We start from the raw sequence: 21,666 nt of genomic DNA on the forward strand, positions 1-21,666 counted from the left end.
TTAAGAATCCTTTCAAGGCTGCGGTTATCCCGGTTGCTTGTGCACCTTTTTCTGCCACACTTTTTTCCTTCCACTCAACTTTCCATTAATATGCTTGGATACAGCAGTGTGTGAACAGCCAGCTTCTTTAGCAGTGTCCTTTTGTGGCTTACCCTTCTTCTGGAGTGTGTCAGTGACTGCCTTCTGGACATCTGTCAAGTCAGCAGTCTTCCTCATGATTGTGCAACAATGGGTAAATGCTCCAAAAAAAACCTGTCGTTGGAGCTGTGATGACTTTTTTTTTTTTTTTGCATGCACAGCTGAGAATATAGTGTGTGTGTATATATATATATATATATATATATATAACACTATGTAATAAACTATGTAAGTGGCAAAAAACAGTTTTCAACAAAAACATACTAAGTAACATTTGTGCAGTCTATGAATTTGTTCTAAGAAATAGAATTGCCTCCATCAGATCCTCCTTCATGGATGACCTAAAATCTGACCTAATAATTTTAAGGCCAGAGAACAACCTCTCTACACTAACTTGGGTTGGAGGCAAAGCCGTAGCCACATGGGCAACATCTCTAACAATTTCCAAGTATAAAGGAATTGCCTCATGCACAGTCAGTTTTGATGAACGGTTGAATTTTTCTTTTTCTTTGAGAGCAAGTGAAACATTTTGCTGAAATATGGTCAAACTGCTTGCTATAGGAGACGGAGTGAAATCTTTTTCCTTGCAGCAACGCTTTGCCTGCTCCATATCATCCAAATACTTGTCAAAGTCAAACTCCTCATCTGATGAGGATGAAGATATGGCAGCAGTAGCACTGTCAGGACCCGAGTCCTCTTGCGCCTGGCAGTCCTCCTGTAGGCCACTCATCCTAACTGCTACCTCAGTCAGAGCTTCTTTTCCTTTAGTAAGCTGTTGATCATCAAGCAGTATACGATGACTCGGGTCCACATAAACAGCTGCCAGAAAAATTTTAGTTTCCAATAGCTGTGTCTCTCTCCGTTTCATTGAAGCAGAAATGCCATCTGCGATTAAATCTCCTCTTTGGGACAGGCAAAATAGCAAGTTCATCCACTCCCTTATGAAAATGCCAGGAGTTAAATCCTCAGCTTGTAATTTTTTAGTCACGGTAAATAGGTGATTAAGCAATTCCTTCAATTCAGCCACCTGTGTCCATTGAACTTCATTTAGGGTTACCTGAGGGTTCATCTTATCTATAAGAAACTGTTTTAGCCAGGATCAAAACTAGGGGGGGGAAGAACCTCATACTGTTCCGCAGAATCTCATACTGCACACCTCAGCTGCTGCAGAACCTTATACTGCACACCCCTACACTTGAAAATAAAGCCTGCACCTTAAGATGTGATGAATGCAGTCTATTTATTCCAACTATCAATTGATGTTGATGTGTTACTGAAGACGAGCAATGCCTGTCCTGGGCGTCCTTTTGAGCAGCTATGAGGTGTACCTGACTGGTGCTAATAAAAAAGGAGTGTTAGTCTGTGTGCTACCCGGCTTTCATTCTTTTTGGTACAGATAAGATATGGATAGACAGATATGGATAAATGGATACTGCTTTTGCTTATGAAAACATTATGAGCTCAAAAACCTTTCAGGTGATGAGGTTTTTTAAAAAGCTGATATGCTTTTGCAGCTGAAAAACGTATCCTCAAAAAACGCAGCAAAAACGCTGTGTGTGAATGTAGCCTTAGATCAGGAATAGAACAGCCATTTATAGGGCATTTCATAACTTTCCCAAATTCCTATGAAAAGATATTCAGCACATTCTGCATTGAACTACTGTACCCAATTTATTATATATTTTAGGAGTCGGACCATTTTATACCGACTCCACCAAAATGAGCTCCGACTCTCTGACTCCACAGCCCTGATATATAGTGGTAGCAGTGATAGTCTTTGCCCTTCAAAAATGGCTAGTGTTCATCCACTGAGCCAAGTAAATCCATAGATTGTTTGGTTTTCAGAAATCCACATTTTCCGTAGTTGGCATCTGTTTACTGTCTGATGATTGCTTGGCTCTTGAAAGCAGTCGCACATGATTTAAGCAATAATGCAACACTTACAGATCAGATTTTGATCTAAAGGGAAAACAAAAACATTATTATCTGAGATCACATTGACTGCTACTTGAGAAATGACTTGAGCAGATTCAGGACACCTTTAGGTGTCAATCAATTAGAATTGATTCCACCAAATTTTAGAAATTCACTGACTGAGCTATTCTAGCTTCTCTCTGTATTATTGACATGTCACTTTAGTCAGTATTCATGCATTTCTCCTGGATAAATCTGATCTATCACATTACCTCCATTCATTGAAATATCAAACGTAACTGTTCAAGATGCACCTTAAGGCCCCGTCACACATAGCGATCTCGCTAGCGAGATCGCTGCTGAGTCACAAGTTTTGTGACACAACAGCAATCTCACCAGCGAGATCGCTATGTGTGACAGCAATCAGCGACCGGCCCCCCTGCTGGTATCGTTGATCGCTGCAAGAAACCTCTGGACATTTCTTTCGTCGCTGATCTCCCGCTGGCCAGCACGCATCGCTGCATGACAGGCGGGAGACCAGCGATAAGCTGGTAACTAACGTACACATCGGGTATCTAAGGGACGTACGTCCCTTGGATACCCGATGTATAAGTTAGTTACCACCTCCCTGTATCAGCGCGCTGGTAACCAAGTACACAGGGACGCCGCGCGCTCGGCGTCGCTGTGCTGATCGCTGGTGAAGCGGTCTGTGTGACAGCTCACCAGCGATCACATAGCGACTCACCAGCGATCCTGACACATTGATATCGTTGTCCGGATCGCTGGTAAGTCGCTGTGTGACTCCAGCTTTACAAATGGATTTTACAAACCTATTATGTTTCTAATTGAAAATAAAGATTAAGAATATACATAAAACTAAACCACAACTTTTAGCTAAATACAGTCCGATTCATCACAATGGGATGATTACTTATTTAATTGTTTGCCAACACTTATTTTAACCTTTACCTTTGAGCTCATTGTCTAACCCCCATGTCTTATATATAACTAAATACATTGAGTCTCATTCCTCTGAAAAACTGGTTTGTCCAGTCTGGGAAAAAAAAAAAAAAAAGAAAAGGTTATAATATGTACAAGTCAAATACTGCACTTTGTCCTTATCCTATCTGGACAAAAAAAAACAAACAACCTCACTGGATACGTTATATTGTCTTAAAAAAAATAACCCAGGATTGATGACTGGTGACCAATGTAAAATGATCCAGCCCCATAGACAGAACACAGGAATAGTAGCACCGTCTTTTTGGGGTCTACAATATGATAAATTCTGCTCTTTCCCAGTCTTACTCTTATCCACCGTTGGGATCTGCATTTCTTGCGACCTTTGTGCAGTCTGTAAATTCAGTATCATCATAGATGGCAAGTTCTTCCTTATTCTCAATACTATCAATCTTCTGGTGCAGTGAATGGCTCTCTGGTTTGGTATTACAATAACATTTAATGTGGCCTATCTTCCCACATTTAAAGCAATACCTAGGCCTGTAAACAGCAGACACATTCTCGGATACTCCATCCTGCTCTTTTGACTCAAGACACCACTCAGTTAATAGTTTTACAAATCTTTCATATGAACTGGTATTTCTTAGAGACGCTCTTGTGGCATAATCTACGTTACAATGATTTGCCATTGAAAATAGAAAACTAGGATCATTCTGAGACATATCTGGATGATTGCAAACATTTCTGTACAATGCCAAATAATTACTACAGAACAACATGGGATCATCAGATCGCCTGAATCTGAACATTGCCGGGGCCTTGCCACCCCTAGTATTTCTTCTACGTAAGGTAGATTGCAACTCAGATCTATTAGACACACTGCAATCTTCTACCTCTTTCTGGTTTTGCTTCCCTATAGCTGTCTCTACAACCTGGGTCTGGCAAATACGATGAGCTTTTAATGGGTTAAGAAGAGGATCCATTTCTTCCATCTCCCCATCAAAATAATCATCCCCCTGTTCTGGGTTGGTGACAGTTTTGGAGTCAGTTGACTCCAGTGCATCACCATCCCACTGATCTGGGTTCCTCTCCATCTCTGCTCTGGCCATGGCCAAAGCTTTCTTCCTTTTCACCTTCACCCTCTTCTTTCTGCACTTATACTGTTTTACACATACAGCAGCCTGTTCTGCATCATGCTGAGTTCCAACACATTTATCCATTACTGACCCTGTGCTGCCACCAATGCATTCTGGGCCTCACATAGCTGTATTTCCAATTCCTGCACTTTAGTTAACATTCTTTGCTTTTCCTCATGCTGTTTTCTATATGCAGATAGCAGGATCCAGCCACACTTACCAAGAGCACATAATTCTTCCCCTTTTTCTACTTTTACTGTTTGCAAGCATTCTGCTACATCAGGAGGCTCTGCATCTTGCCAATATTTGTCCCAATGTTCACGTGAACCAACACTGTGCGACCACTTAGTCGCCAAAATATGATATGGAGTTTTCTCCCACCCTGGAGTCTCAATAGACTCACAACCACTTTTTGTTCCATTTCCGACAACTTTCTTTGCATATGGGTGTTTTGCTCATGCATATCTCGGTATGCACTGTGTAAAATCCACATACGCCGTCCTAAAGACACTACATCACCCGCTTTTGCGGGGACACCCCTGAGTACATCAACAACATCAGTGGGTGCTGACCCTTTGAGCTCATTCTCCTAGGGTTCTGCCAATCCACAAAAACGTATTTCCTGTGCTATAATATTGTATGGAGCCCTGGTCCAGCCAGGGATCTCCACACAACCATCCTCTTTCTTTTTCCCTTTCTTAAACATTTTGTTTTTCTGACTTTGTGCCAAAAAGCCGAACATTTTGGCCTAGTGCCAACAAATCATTCTCTTACCTAATATAAGCTAGGACGTGAGGATTATTTCTTATAAACAATTTTCTTAATAATTTTTATACTTTTGCAATTATGAAGATCTGGATTGGTGCCCAACAAAGGAAAAAAACTTGCAAAATCAATCTATTCCATGGATTTGACTACATAACATTTACCTTCGTCCAATATACCCCTCAAATGCACCCTTCCAGCTATTCACTATCCTGCCGACCATGCCAATTTATGTTTTACCACGTCAAAGTGACAGGGCGGGTATGCCCTTACTTACGTAACGCTCACTAATATACAAATTAGGCACACTGAATACAGTTTTATGGTAAAACAAAAATGTAACAATTGATTAAGATTACATCAGGATAATGCAGACTGGGTTTCATGGGCTGACGAGCAATGATGTGCACAAAACGATTTCTAACACCATCTTTCTGTCCCCATACGGTATTGCGATATCGGCATCACATTGTTTGCTTGGGTTGATGTGCTGCCGAGAGCAATGATTTATTTACTGTATTCTCTTGGCATTAATGAAACGATCACCCAATGAACCAGCGTTTTGCTAGTTTTTCAGGTGATTGCCGTAATTGAAAATTAAGAACGAGCTTTTCTTGTAATTATCTCTCCTAAATGCAGATATCTTCACCGGTGCCTGTTCGAACCTCCGCTCCATCCAACTCCTCCTGGCTCTGGTGTGTCCAGTGGAGAATAGGAGACACAAGTCCCATGTCCTGGTGGGCATAGGTTGCCAGCGGTGGGACCCACACCGATCTAACAATTATAACCTACCCATTAGAAACAAATTGCTTTATGTAGACTGGTAAACCTCTTTAAATAAAGGTGGTTCCAATAGGAGAACTTTATCGCTTCATTGGGGGACACAGAAACCATGGGTGTATGCTGCTGCCACTAGGAGGCTGACACTATGCACAGAAAAAGGTTAGCTCCTCCTCCGCAGTATACACCCCACCGACCGGCACTAATTTCCCTCAGTTTAGCTTAGTGTCATCCGGATGTCTTTCATCAGATTTGCCGTCGTTGGGGGACTCCGGACGTAGATCTGCTGGCGTCTCGCCTGAACAGGAAGGTCCCACAGTTCGTATCCAGGGCCCGAGATCCTCTTGCAGTGGGCACCAATGCTCTGACCATTCCCTGGTCTCAGTTCAAGCTTCCCTATCTGTTCCCACCCCTTCCTCTTCTTCCCAAGCTGTTGAAGAAAGTCAAGGCGGAAGGGGTACCAGTCATCCTCATCGCTCCGGATTGTCCCAGAAGGGCTTGGTTCGCGGCACAATCAGTGGCAGACCTCACCAGGGTATGTCAGTCCCTAGTGACCGTTCTTGATAAGTTGCCCCTGGACACTTCTGCAGGATCCAGCAGGTCACAAGAGGCTCCATCTGAGCCAGCCAGCATGAGCCGCAAAAGGCCCAGGCAGGATCTCTGGACGGAATTTTCCACTCGCCCTATCTCACCACATAGTCTTTCCCAGCAGCCTCCTTCCCTTGCCTCGTGGACGCCCCCTTGAAGCTCCCAGACAGAGCATATCTGCTGTCTCAGGGTCCAATCTGCCACCCCAATTCTCTGCCGCTCAATTTAACGGCGTGGCTGTTGAAACCGCGGTTCTGAGACGGTCAGGGTTTTCGGATCGAGTGATTCACACCATGATTCAGGCTAGAAAGCCATTGTCTTCCAGAATTTACTATCGTACGTGGAAGGCCTATTTCACTTGGTGCGAGGCCAATGACGTTCCGCCCATGTCCTTTTCTCTCCATTCTATCCTGGCTTTCCTCCAGGCAGGCCTAGATGCGGGTCTTGCCCTCAGCTCTTTGAAGGGTCAAGTTTCGGCGCTTTCCATTCTTTTCCAGAAGACGTTGGTCTCTTCAGGGAGTGGCTCATGCGGCACCTCCGTACCGCGCTCCTGTGGATCCATGGGATCTCAATCTGGTCCTGGAGGCTCTTCAAGGGTCACCCTATGAACCTCTCAGGGAAGTCTCCCTATCCCTTCTCTCCTGGAAAGTAGCTTTTCTGGTGGCCATCACCTCCATCCAGCGCGTGTCAGAATTGGTGGCCCTTTCTTGTCGCCCCCCCCTTTCTTGGTGCTCCACCAGGATAAGGTGGTACTGTGGCCCCTGCCTTCCTTCCTCCAGAAGGTGGTGTCCACTTTCCACCTAAATGAGGACATTGTTCTCCCGTCCTTTTGTCCGGGCCCAATCCACCCTCTGGAGCGCTCCTTGAACAAGCTAGACCTGGTCAGGGCAATGAAGGTCTACCTGGCTAGGACGGCTCCCTTGAGGAAGACAGACTCACTTTTCATCATTCCAGATGGTGCGCGGAAAGGTCAGCCGGCCTCCAAGGCTACTATTGCTCGCTGGATCAGATCTGCAATTTTGGAAGCCTACCGGGTCAAGCATCGAGTGCCCCCTCCTGGAATTAGAGCTCACTCTACCCGGGCAGTGGGTGCCTCCTGGGCGGTGCGCCACAGAGCTTTCCGCGCTGCAGCTTTGCAAAGCTGCAACCTGGTCTTCGATCCACACGTTTACCAAATTTTACAAGGTCCACACCTATGCTTCGGCGGACGCCAGCCTAGGCAGAAGGATCTTACAGGTGGCGGTGGTGAGTTCTCAGACCTAATGGAAGTCTGCTTCTCCCTCCCCAGGGATTGCTTTGGGACGTCCCATGGTTTCTGTGTTCCCCAATGAAGCGATAGAGAAAACAGGATTTTTGGGTTGCTTACTGTAAAATCTGTTTCACGGAGCCTTCATTGGGGGACACAGCACCCTCCCATGTTTTCTGCAACTCCTGTTCTTCTGTTGGTTACAGTTGAGTTGTTTGTTCCGTTGTTACTCTATTTTTGTTACTTCTCCTACTGCTCTCTCACTAACTGAGGAAATTAGTGCCGGTCGGTGGGGTGTATACTGCAGAGGAGGAGCTAACCTTTTTCTGTGCATAGTGTCAGCCTCCTAGTGGCAGCAGCATACACCCATGGTTTGTGTCCCCCAATGAAGGCTCTGAGAAACAGATTTTACGGTAAGCAACCCAAAAATCCTGTTTTTGTCCATTATGTCTCTCTCACATTTTTATTTAGAGGTCTGGTGTTTTTAGACAATAACTCCAGTTACAAAGAACTTAGGCCTTTTGTGTCAATGGCCGCCATATAATATATAATTTTTTCTGCAGTGACCGCTGGCTATGGAAATATCTGGTGGCATATGGACCTTTCACAAAATCGCCTGTTTGCTACAAATGGTACCAACAAAGATCACGAGATATCCCCCTTTGATGGAGTTGTCCAGATTAGAAAGAAAAACTAAACATGGCTGCTTTGTTCCAGAAACAGCGCCACATCTGTTCACAGCTTGTGCCACCTAAAGTAAATGGAGCACAGCTACAATACCAGACACAATCCATATACGGACATGGTGCTGATTTTGGATGAAGACAGCAATTGTGTGTACATACCCTGTACAACCTTGAGGCTATTAGTTTCCTCTAGTGCAGGATTCTCCTGGTCCATGTACGTCTCCATCTCATGATAATAGTAAGATTTCTTATTACAAATTCAGCCAAAAAACTCAAAGCTGGCTGCAAAGACCTAACAAAAAAATGCAGGTTACCGAAACTGCCATTGTTTTCAATCACCCCATAATATATGTACTAGATTGTCATAAGGAAGAAAAATCCAATTGGACACAAGTTTAGCGAGAGTCATAGTTTAGTATTTGTGGTATTGTACATACCTAATCGAAAACAATATGGGGCAGCAAGTAGTAGATGGCAAATGGGTGAATTCCTAGAAATCGTGGCCTCGTGCTGACCCTGTGATGGACTTGTGCCTATTCTCATCAGCCAAACATGGGGAGTAGGGAATAGAGCAGCGATGTGGACCCAGTGACGAGACAGGGGGGTGTCTCGGACTACCACAGACTCCCTGTGGACACTGGAGCTTATATGTAGTCAGAGATCACAACTCTGTCATAATGTAGCAAAGCCCAAAAGAATCTTCTCAAGATTGATGGAAAATAAGCAGATGACCTTTCATGTAGATACTTGCATATATTTTTTATTGCCGATTTCATACTTCCTTAATTCATGGTCTGACTACAGATGACGACGGCCTGTTAAGCTGCATGCCTCCTGATCCACACTCGAGCCTCCTAGATGCTGTTTAATTCGGGTCAGGAAATCCACTGCCGATCTGGACACCATCGCTTGTACTCGGACCATTAACGTCAGACGTGTGAAACCTGCCTAATAAAACATGAGTGGTGAGACATGCATCCCTTCCAGTCTAGCGTTCCCACGCACTTCGTGAGCACTGGACCCCTCGCTGTTCTGTGAATTGTAATTTGTTTGCTGTGTAATATCTGCTTGGCAGAGACGTCAACTCTGTATTGGCTGGCGGCACTGTCATCACGGTGGGTCATCTAAGCAGGCGCTTGCAGCCCTTGTTAGGTATTCCCTCTTTCACGTTGGTACCCCCTCGCTCGGTCTCAACAGGATTGTGTTCTGCTGATAATTAGGTCTCCTGTGAGCCAGGCGCCTTCCAAGAATAACATATTCCAGGAAATGGTCACCTAACGTATAGGAAATCCGACCCACTTTGGCACGGCACTATTATTTGGTACCTTTAAACAATATTAAACTGAGTTCCAATAGCAAAAGCTCATTTATCTTTCAAAGCTGTTAACTTTGGCAGTGCAAAAACTTTCTTTTTGTTGTAGTTTTTAAGGGAAAAAGAAATTGTTGCTTTGCTTCTTAGTTTGGAACCGTTCGGAAAATGTTGATTTACACGTACTGTATACGACTGTTTTGAGTGTAAGTCCTGGAGCTTTTACTCACAGGTGGACTCAGACTTACCTGCTAATGTCCTCTAATCTATCTCGATCAGTTAATCAGCTCATATATAGATTATTAAAACATATATTTCTAAAAAAAAAAAAAAAAAATCGTCAGACCATCTGTGTACATTTTAATCCAAAAGGCTGCTATAAAAACTAATATACTGGTGTTTCACTGAAAATGAAATTGGGAATGAAAAGTTTGGAGTGGTAGCGTAGCGTTTACTCTGTACAGTGCACAAATTATTATTGCCATTAGCTCCTGTTAGCCCCAAAATCTAAATAAAATATTTCTACAGAATTAAAGCAGCACTCCAGTGTCGAGTTTTTTTATTATTTATCCTTTCACCAGTCTCCCAATATAGCTAGTATTACCTTATTTATTTACTTCTTTCTATCTTAAAATTCATGGTATACGCCTCCTCACTTGGGTACTGTGATCTCATAGAGACATCTTAGAAATTACATAATGATATGTTCTCTGAAAGATGTCATAATGTCAGTAAGAAGAATAAGAACTCTTATCACAGTTTCTGATGATGATTAGACAGCTCCTGTCACACAGTTCTAATGGAGACCACTGTTCAGCCTCCCTGAAAACTTACAATCTTCTAGCTTATTCATTAGAATATGGAGAGGATAATCACACTGTTGTACTGGCTCTAGCTGTCCATGCAGTGCTGTTCTGATGATTAAAAGAGCACAGAGAAGCAAAACGCCGATTTGAAATTTAGTAATCAAGATGGAGCCTGAAGAGAAGAAAGAGGAGGTGAACGTCTCGTTCTGATATTCCTTAGCCTTGCACTGTAAAAGCAACTTGTGGGCTCGCAAATAAGACCCAGTGTGATCCGGCTAGTCGGAATTACAGTCGAGTGAGTGAGAAGAAGACAAGAGCGGCGCTGAAAACTGGAAGCTGGTCATTGAAGAGTACATTACATGCATTTTCACAGGTTTACGGTATACAACATTTCATGGGAGTGCTACTTTAACATGTATTGTGAGAAATGCAGAGTGTGATAGACAATCTAGCGAAGGCTGGCTGCTCAGACAGAAAAAAAATCACTGGATTACTTCTTTAAAAAGAGCAACAAAACTGGTGACCATGACTTTAAAAAGTTAAAAGTTTTTTTGAGACCTAATCAGCCTATATGAAGGGATAAATTGGTAACGTCAAGATTGCATTACGTATATACACGTTTTTCCCACTTTGTTAATGCCAACTTCTCTTTCACGATTGCAGTTTTGTGCTATGATAATTAGACGCCTAACCCCAGAATACAGCATAGAGTAGTGTGATCAGGTTTTCTGGGGGATCAGTTTCATTGTGAATCTACTTTAGAATGTAAAAAAAATCAAGTGATCTGAGCAACTTCAAATGAGTCATGGGTCATCTGTGCTAAAAGAGCCAGGCCCATTATAGAAAAAAAAAACTACCACTTGGTCCAGTTTTTTCTAATTTTAGTGTATAGATTACCGTATATCAAGAATGGTGTGATCGAGGAAAAATATCCTGGTAAACAGGATCCCCTGGTTGTAGATAACTCAATGACGAATAGGGTCAGAGGAGAATGTCAAGAATCGTTCTGACAAGCCGGTGGCGGTCAAGAAAATTGTAGCCATAAACGTTGCCGGTGCTCCAAGTAATGTGTCTGAACCCACAGCTCCACGTTCCTTAGCATGGAAGGGCTATATCAGCAGATGTCCAGATCAGGCTTCATTGCGTTCTAGGGGGAAAAGAAAGGCCAGGCCTCATTGGGCTGCAGAGAGCAAAAATTGGGATACTGATCAGTGCAATTAAGTTTCCCGCTCTGATCTATGTTACACCATGCTGACTGAAAGGTCACAATTTAGCTCTAGAAACATAGGTAGATGAACCTGTCTCTTAAATATCAGCAGTTCAGGCTGGTAGAGGTAGAATATTGTTGTGCCGTTATGTTTTCTTGGCACACTCTTAGTTTTCTGATACCTGTGGATGGCTGTACAGTGGGGAAAATAAGTATTTGATCCCTGGCTGATTTTGTAAGTTTGCCCACTGACAAAGACATGAACAGTCTATAATTTTAAGGGTAGGTTAATTTTACCATTGAGAGATAGAATATCAAAAATAAAATCCAGAAAATCACATTGTATAAATTATACTTATTTCTTACTGCAAAATGCAAATAAATTTTATATTTGATCCCCTACCAACCGTTAAGAGTCCTGGCTCCTACAGACCAGTTTGACGCTCCTATCAACTCAGCCATAAACCAAAAGTACAAGTGCATAAACTCTGTTAAGAACTGACAAGTAATCTAATGTTAGTCCACCTTGGACCTTGAGGAATTAATGATCCTATAGTTTAGGCGCTCTTCTCTATATTACCCTAAGAGGTATTGTTCTCTGGTAAACTTCTTTGTGACTATTTTTTTATTAATGATCATACCTCGTTGCTATTTGAATAAGGCCGCCTATTTAATTTATCTTAGCATTCTACTGGAACTAAAATCTTACACACCAGCAGCCATTCATTTCCTATCTGGACTTATTTGTTACTGGGACTGAATGCTTTTTCATGTGGACTAACATTAGATTACTTTTCAGTTCTTAACAGAGTTTATGTACTAACTTGTACTTATGGTGTATGGCTGAATTTTACTTATAATATTTATTCCATTATATCAACAAGAAGTTTTGAGCACAAAATTATTTCTAATATTCTATCACTTTTTATTATTGACATTTGGGTGACTATTGTCTTTTATATTGCTGCTGAAACTTTTGGGCACTTTAGCGCCACTGCTTTCATTATTTCTAGCTCCTGTCAACTCGTTACCTGTAGTAAAGACAGCTGTCTTACATAGTCACCTTTATAAAAGACTCCTGTCCACAGAGATCAGTAAGACTCGAACCTCTACAACATGGGCAAGACCAAAGAGCTTTACAAGGATGTCCGGGACAAGATCATAGACCTGTACAAAGCTGGAATGGGCTATAAAACCATAAGTAAGATGCTGGGTGAGAAGAAGACAATTGTTGGTGCAATAATAAGAAAGTAGAAGAAATACAAAATAACTGTCAATCAACATCGATCTGGGGCACCATGCAAAATCTCACCTCGTTGGGGTATCCTTGGTCATGAGGAAGGTGAAAGATCAGCCTTAAATTACATGGGGGGAACATGTTAATGATCTCAAGGCAGCTGGGACCTCAGTCACCAAGAAAACCATTGGTAACACATTACGCCGGTTTAAAGGTTTAAAATCCTGCAGGCCTGTCTGAAGTTTGCTAATGAACATCTGGATGATTCTGTGAGTGACTGGGAGAAGGTGCTGTGGTCAGATGAGACAAAAATTGATCTCTTTGGCATTAACTCAAGTCGTCGTGTTTGGGGGAAGAGAAATGCTGCCTATGACCTTCAAAGAACATCGTCCCCACTGTCAAGCATGGAGATGGAAACATTATGTTTTGGGGGTGTTGCTCTTCTAAGGGCACAGGACTATTTCACCGCATCAATGCGAGAATGGATGGAGCCATGTACCGTAAAATCCTGAGTGACAGCCTCCTTCCCTCCGCCAGGACATTAAAAATTGGTCGTGTCTGGGTCTTCAAGCAAGTCAATGACCCAAAACACAGCCAAGACAGCAAAGGAGTGGCTCAAAAAGAAGCACATTAAGGTTATGGAGTGGCCTAGCCAGTCTCCAGACCATAATCCCATAGAAAACTTATGGAGGGAGATGAAGCTCCGAGTTGCCAAGTGACAGCCTCAAAAGCTGTGATTTAGAGATGATCTGCGAAGAGGAGTGGACCAAAATTCCTCCTGACACGTGCGCAAACCTCATCATCACCTACAATAAACGTCTGACTGCTGTGCTTGCCAACAAGGGTTTTGCCACCAAGTATTAAGTCTCGTTTGCCAGAGGGATCAAATACTTTTCTCACTGCAAAATGCAAATAAGTGTATATAATCTATACAATGTGATTTTCTGGATTTTATTTTTGATATTCTATCTCTCAATGTTAAAATTAACCTGCCCTTAAAATTATAGACTGTTCATGTCTTTGTCAGTGGGGAAACTTACAAAATCAGCCAGGGATCAAATAATTATTTCCTTCACTGTATGGAAACAGATTCTTCCTGAAGCATTGACTGACCAAGTTCATAGCTTCATGGAGGAGCCGTATAGTCTTGGATTATTCTTGCATTATTTAAATGACCGTGATGTAATAGTTTGGTCAATACAGTGATCAGCTTCAATTATACAGTGGGTACGGAAAGTATTCAGACCCCTTTAAATTTTTCACTCTGTTTCATTGCAGCCATTTAGTTAAATCAAAAATGTTCATTTTTTTTCCTCATTAATGTACACTCTGCACCCCATCAGGACTAAAAAAAAAAATCATCTCCAGTTCCATCAGGTTGAATGGTGAATGTTGGTGGACAGCCATTTTCAGGTCTCTCCCAGAGATACTTAATTGGGTTTAGGTCAGGGCTCTGGCTGAGCCAGTCAAGAATGGTCACATAGTTGTTCTGAAGCCACTCCTTTCTTATTTTAGCTGAGTGCTTAGGGTCATTGTCTTGTTGGAAGGTGAATCTTTGGCAAAGTCTGAGGCCTAGAGCACTCTGGAAGAGGTTTTCATCCAGGATATATCTCTGTTCTTGGCCACATTCATGTTTCCTTCAATTGCAACTAGTCGTCCTGTCCCTGCAGCTAAAAAGCACCCCAATAGCTTGATGCTGCCACCACCATGTTTCACTGTTGGGCTTGTATTGGGCAGGTGATGAGCAGTGCCTGGTTTTCTCCACACCTACCGCTTAGAAACTTTTTGGTGATAATTCTATCTTCGCCTCATCAGACCAGAGAATCTTATTTCTCATGTGTTTTTTTTTTTTTTTTAAGCAAACTATACGGGCTTTAATATGTCTGGCACTGAGGAGAGGCTTCTGTCGGACCACTGCCATAAAGGCCCGACTGGAGGAGGGCTGCAGTGATAGTTGACTTTGTGGAGCTTTCTCCCATCTCCCTACTGTATCTGTGGAGCTCAGCCACAGTGATCTTGGGGTTCTTCTTTACCTCTCTCACCCAGGCTCTTCTCCCATGATTGCTCAGTTTGGCTGGACGGCCAAGTCTAGGAAGACTTTTGGTGGTCCCAAACTTCTCCCATTTAAGCATTATGGAGGCCAATGTGCTCTTAGGAAGCTAGAGTACTGCAGAAATTCTTCTGTAACCTTGGCCAGATCTGTGCCTTGTCAGAATTCTGTCTCTGAGCTCCTTGGCCAGGTCCTTTTGACCTCATGATTCTCATTTGGTCTGACATGTACTGTGAGGTCTTATATAAACAGGTGTGTGCCTTTACTAATCAAGTCCTATCAGTTTAATTAAACACAGCTGGACTCCAAAGAAGGAGTAGAACCATCTCAAGGAGGATCACAAGGAAATGGACAGCATGTGACTTAATTATGAGTGTCTGAGCAAAGGGTCTGAATACTTATTATCATATGATATTTCAGTTTTTCTTTTTTAATAAATTTGCAAAAATGTCTACATTTTGTTTTTTTTCAGTCAAGATGGGGTGCAGAGTGTACATTAATGAGAAAAAAATGAAGTTTTTTGAATTTACCAAATGGCTGCAATGAAACAGAGTGAAAAATTTAAAGGGGTCTGAATACATTCCGTACCCACATTAAATCTCAGTGTCGTTATGTACTATCTGTCTGTGTTTGCAGTTCGGTGTAATTTTTTTAAGCAGCATCTATTTGTAAGAGCTAATTGGGAGAAATCTTTCACAAGCAGGAGGCAGGGAGACTGATGAAGCTGTATCGCATAGGATACGTTAAGACACTGCAGCGTGAGAGGAATGGCAGTGCTATGTCACTGATCTTTCACTGGCTGCCATTAGATAGGAGATTCCATCTTTTGGGACCCCCAACTCCCTCTGCAAAGATAGAGACCTCAGAAAATCTGTACTGCATTAAACGATTTGTACCGAGATGTGAAGTTATCCCCTATGTTTAGGATGGGTAATAACTTGCTTATCGTGGGGTCATCCTGTGACACCTTCACTGATCCAGAGAGTGGGTATCTGCAAAGTCCCATCTGAATTGCACGAAGGTCAGACACATAGGCCATTACTCTATTCACTGTCCATGGCTCTGCCAGAGAGAGCGCAGCACTGCACCTTCTCCATAGACTTTTATAAGCAGCAACTCTTATCTTATTTGTCAGTGAGTCTCTTCACTGAAAGCAGATTCTGCCAGTGACATGAGTGAATGCTAAGTTGGGAGAAGAGAGATTTTTCTGTAACAAGATATATTAAAAAATTCATCTTCAGTTGTGCTATTCATGGAAAAAAAAAAGACCAATCTTTCTGAACTGACCTTCCAAAATTGCATTGAAAGGGAATAACTTTACACAGAGGTTCTGGATCAATAAACTGTGTTTATTTGATTCTAAACTGCTCCATTTTTGCGTGGGCAACATCCGATGTGAAGGGGCTTATCAGTCATACTATAGACTGAGCAGCTGGGGGGAGGCTCCTGCTGCAGTCGTTGTTGAAGAGGAAGATAAGGGGAGACCAGATTGATTTCTTGGGACACACTTTATTTATTTGTTTAATTGTAAGATGAGACAATAGGATCGAAGCGGCAAGAAGATTAAGGAAGGAATTGCAGGGATATTATTTTTACTTTTTGTTCATTTTCTGTGTTTAGCGTTACTTTAAATTCTTTACAAAACCTACTTTCATTTTGGGTAAGACATTAAAGCACAGCGAGCCTTTTTGCAGACAGCATAGATCTTACCAACCATCATTCTTCTCTTTTTCTCTAACATTGTAGCCATTCCTGAATATATCCATAGATGTGAATGACAGATAAGGACCCTCTCGCCTGCCCGGGCTGCATATTTTTCTAGCTTACACGAACACCGTAGATCCTACTTGATCTTGGACTTTATTTCCTTTCGCCTAAACCTCCTCATTTCTAGGTGACTTTCCAGCTTGTGCTTTCTTACTGTATTTTTTCCTTTCGGCGTCACTTTTAGTTTTCCATGGGGTTTACTATAGTCGTCAGTCTTCAGAAGTGAATTCTTGTTCCTAATCAGTGTATTTTTTTTTTTTCTTAGCTTTTCAACTAAATTTGTTTGTCCCATATGTGCTAAAGTTAGACTTCCTGGTCCTACCCCAAAAATGCACGGCACGAAAAGACTGTCCAAGTACTTGAAATGGATAAATAACACATGGGTGGAGCTCATACTGCTTTCTAAAAGGTCCCCTGTACTGTCAGACAACCTGATATGATTTCATAGATAGTGATACACAATCTGCAGATTATGTAAAAAAAAAATCAGTCAAGTGCCGGCTACCAAGTGTCTCGGTTCTGTGTAACTTTGTCATTTGGTCAAGTGTAGTCCTTCTCTAGCTGCAGAAACATGAGCCAGGCATATGAGCAAAAGGAGGTTCCAGCACCTAGTGTGCTGTCTGAATGCTGATTTGAAGAGGAACCTACCACTCAAAAGGAGCGGGATGGCAAGTTACAGAACATAGGGACAGTTAAAGAAGCCCTCCCATCAAAGATTGTAATATGTCTTCATATGTCTACATATTGTATATCCTTCCCCCTTTCTGATCTGACCATACTCTGTAGTGGTCAGTACCGTAGAAGCATCTGGCTTCTATGTTTGGGAAGCAGCCTTCCTATGTAATGAAGTTGTGGTCTGTGATCCCTAGTGCCGCGGCCACCATCGCAGAGAGTTTCTGACATTCTTCATTTCTATCTTTTCCGGACAGTATGGATCATACATGAACAAGTGATGGTTGCTGCCTTGGATTGTGGCCGCGATGACGTAGCAATGGTAAGTCGTCTGTAGATTTTATCTGCGCTTTTTACGATAATGTCGTCATGTGCCGTCAAATGTTGTCCAGAACAAAATGCTAAGGGGTCTTCTCCTCCGTCAGACGGTTAGATGGGTTAGATGACGTCATGTCATTATGTTGTCTTTCGGAGATGGACCCGTGGGACCCTTGATAATTCTGAAAACGTCTTTCCGATTTCTAGATTAATGCTCAAACTAATCCCCCATAACATTAAAGCATCAGAAGTGATTATCATGGATTACCTTGTGACGATGGCACTCTGCAAAGGCTGTGATCTATCAAACAGCTCGTGAAATGGGTACTTTAAGCGACCGATCCCACAGAAAAGATCCTATCCCAATATTTAGTAAATACCTTCAATTTGAAATATGTATAGTTCTTCTGATTCGCTATGTTGCTTACCATGTGCAGGTCATTGTATTACCTTTAGGTATCCATGGTTACGACCACTCCTATTGTGACATAGTTCTTAGTGGTCGTAAGTAGTGATGAGCGCAAGTGGTCGTAACCATGGATACCTAAACTACTGCAATGCCCTACGCATGAGGTAAGCAACATAGCGAATCAGAAGAACTATACTACATTTCTGATTGGAGGTAACTGGTGGTATTGTTATTATTACACCTAGTACATATTTTGATAGGATCTTAGGGATGGGAATACTCTTTTAATACTGTCAATGATACAAAGGTATTAGGAGTTATACAGAATGACAACGTGCAGTCAGTGTGATGTCTGGGCGATGTTCTGTGCAAACCTTGGGTCCTGGCATTGTGTGAATGTTATTTTGAGATGTTCTTCCTGCCTGAACATTATTTGTAGAGATGAATTAATAAATTCACCTGAGCCTGGTCCAGAGGACAACGGACGAGGAGCACTTGGAACCATTGGCATCCCTGGGTCCTCTTTTGATTAGCCAGCTTGGCCCTATGTCCTGGTGTATTTCTGTGAGTGTAGATTGCAGATCCTGCCTACAATGTGTACACTGTCAGGAGTCGATCCTGCCTGCAATGTGTACACTGTCAGGGGTCGATCCTACCTGCAATGTGTACACTGTCAGGAGTCGATCCTGCCTGCAATGTGTACAATGTCAGGGGTCGATCCTGCCTGCAACGTGTACACTGTCAGGAGTCGATCCTGCCTGCAATGTGTACACTGTCAGGAGTCGATCCTGCCTGCAATGTGTACACTGTCAGGGGTCGATCCTGCCTGCAATGTGTACACTGTCAGGGGTCGATCCTGCCTGCAATGTGTACACTGTCAGGAGTCGATCCTGCCTGCAATGTGTACACTGTCAGGGGTCGATCCTGCCTGCAATGTGTACACTGTCAGGCGTCCCCTTCTCTTCCCAGATTCAGTGGGCGGTCACGTATTGAACAGCAACTTTTCCATTGAGAGAAGTGGATGCAAAGCTAATCTGCACGTGACCGCGACTATGCAAATCCTGTGTTTGCGGTCACATGGCTGCCCACTCTAGATGGAAATGGTGGGAAATCCTGACAGTTTGCCTGTTGCATGTTGGCCGGTTATAACAATCTGCTGTCACAGAATGGTTGCAGAAATGTGTTCAGTCCAGAAAACCCCTTTAGGCTGTGTGCCCACGATGCGATTTTTAAGTGTTTTTGCCGCGATTTTTGGCGCGAAAACGTATAAAAATCGTGTACAGAACGGCCCCCATGCATTCCTATGGCATTCCGCACATGCTGTGCTAATGCTGCGCTTTTTTCCGCGGCGGAATTGCAAAGAATTGCCGCGATTCCGCACCCATAGGAATGCATGAGAATCGCTTACTTCCCGCATGTGGCTATGCCCACCATGCGGGAAGTTAAGCGTCTCATGTGCGGTTGGTACCCACGGTGTGGAGGAGAGGAGACTGTCCTCCAGGCCCTGGGTACCATACCCCTGTAAAAAAAAGAATAAAAAGTAAAAAATCGCGGTATATTTACCTTCCGGCGTCCCGCGCTGCATTCCCGGCCTAAGTGTTCCCAGTAATGCCTTGCGGCAAGGTCCTGTGATGACGTAGTCTCGCGTGACTCTAGCGGCCTCGCGAGATCGCTGTAGTAACGCGAGACCAACGTCATCACAGGTCTCGCAAGGCATCGCTAGGAACGCTGAGGCCGGGAATGCAGCGCGGGACGTCGGAAGGTAAATATACCCCGATTTTTTTTTATTTTTTTTTATCATTTTTAACATTTTATCTTTTCTATTGAGGCCGCATAGGCGGCCTCAATAGTAAAAAGCTGCTCACACTTGTCAAACACTATGTTTGACGAGTGTGACCAACCTGTCAATCACTTTCCAAGCGATGCTTCAAATCGCTTGGAAAGTGCTTGAGAAAATCGCGGCAAAATCGCGAACAGAATCGCGGTGAAATCGCGCGGAAAAAAACGCGCGATTTCTGGGAAGGAGTCTGGTTTTTAGTGTGCGTTTTAACACGCAACGTGGGCACATAGCTTTAATGTCATGGCTGATCTTTGTATCTCTATTATATTCCATACTTTTGTGCGCAGTGCTTTTTTGCATTTTTTTCCCCTCTGTAATTATTTTCTGTTGAGGTCCATTCAGTTTGTTTTTAGCGTCTCGCCATCGCTGCCATTTTTTATGTCTCTGTTCATTTCACCCTGAGTATAATCTCTTGAAATGTAGCTGCAGTGGAGATTTTCTCTCGGCATCACAGTATAACATCCTGCACACGTTCTCCGACATGTTCCTCGCTCCTCCGTCATATACCGCGCGGGGTTTGTTTAAGTTTGTGTGGTTATGTCATGCATATTTATCGTACTACTTCATCATCATACACTGAGTTTTTCTGTTCTGCGTCCAAGAGCGTCGGAGATTTGTTTTACTTATAAGCTATCCAAACGTTTCCAAGTTGTTGCAGATGAACATTTTCAGCAATCTCAAGTGTCAACAGAAATGCAGGAGCCCAGTGTAAAAGTGGCAGGACATACAAATACTATAAGATTTACCTGCTGACCAGAAAGCGGCATCACATATGTGAACAAAAGGAAAACCTCCTGATAGTCTGAAAATATAATTACCCGCTTGTAATACTGCCTGCTGCAGGAAACCTCCTCCCATTATACTGCCTGCTGCAGGAAACCTCCCCCCATAATACTGCCTGCTGCAGGAAACCTCCCCCCATAATACTGCCTGCTGCAGGAAACCTCCCCCTATAACACTGCCTGCTGCAGGAAACCTCCCCCCCATAATACTGCCTGCTGCAGGAAACCTCCCCCCGTAATACTGCCTGCTGCAGGAAACCTCCCCCTGTAATACTGCCTGCTGCAGGAAACCTCCCCCCGTAATACTGCCTGCTGCAGGAAACCTCCCCCTGTAATACTGCCTGCTGCAGGAATCCTCCCCCTGTAATACTGGCTGCTGCAGGAAACCTCCCCCTGTAATACTGCCTGCTGCAGGAAACCTCCCCCTGTAATACTGCCTGCTGCAGGAAACCTCCCCCTGTAATACTGCCAGCTGCAGGAAACCTCCCCCCATAATACTGCCTGCTGCAGGAAACCTCTCCCCATTATACTGCCTGCTGCAGGAAACCTCTCCCCATTATACTGCCTGCTGCAGGAAACCTCTCCCCATTATACTGCCTGCTGCAGGAAACCTCTCCCCATTATACTGCCTGCTGCAGGAAACCTCTCCCCATTATACTGCCTGCTGCAGGAAACCTCTCCCCATTATACTGCCTGCTGCAGGAAACCTCTCCCCATTATACTGCCTGCTGCAGGAAACCTCTCCCCATTATACTGCCTGCTGCAGGAAACCTCCCCCTGTAATACTGCCTGCTGCAGGAAACCTCCCCCTGTAATACTGCCAGCTGCAGGAAACCTCCCCTGTAATACTGCCTGCTGCAGGAAACCTCCCCCCCATAATACTGCCTGCTGCAGGAAATCTCTCCCCATTATACTGCCTGCTGCAGGAAACCTCTCCCCATTATACTGCCTGCTGCAGGAAACCTCTCCCCATTATACTGCCTGCTGCAGGAAACCTCTCCCCATTATACTGCCTGCTGCAGGAAACCTCTCCCCATTATACTGCCTGCTGCAGGA

General features: G+C 43.5%; 1 protein-coding gene across 3 annotated transcripts in view; it reads left to right on the top strand.

Annotated features, from left to right (window-relative positions):
- Positions 1-21,666, top strand: part of EMC2 (ER membrane protein complex subunit 2) — an 80,668-nt gene that overhangs the window by 18,033 nt on the left and 40,969 nt on the right. For all 3 annotated transcript variants that reach the window (XM_073590185.1, XM_073590184.1, XM_073590186.1), the window contains exon 4: positions 17,519-17,583. In XM_073590185.1, coding sequence (XP_073446286.1) covers positions 17,519-17,583 — 65 coding nt within the window. The remainder of the gene's footprint in view (positions 1-17,518; positions 17,584-21,666) is intronic.

The sequence above is a fragment of the Dendrobates tinctorius genome, unplaced genomic scaffold (genome assembly GCF_039654945.1).
Source record: "Dendrobates tinctorius isolate UK_male_01 unplaced genomic scaffold, ASM3965494v1 ptg000116l, whole genome shotgun sequence".
Lineage (NCBI taxonomy): Eukaryota > Metazoa > Chordata > Amphibia > Anura > Dendrobatidae > Dendrobates > Dendrobates tinctorius.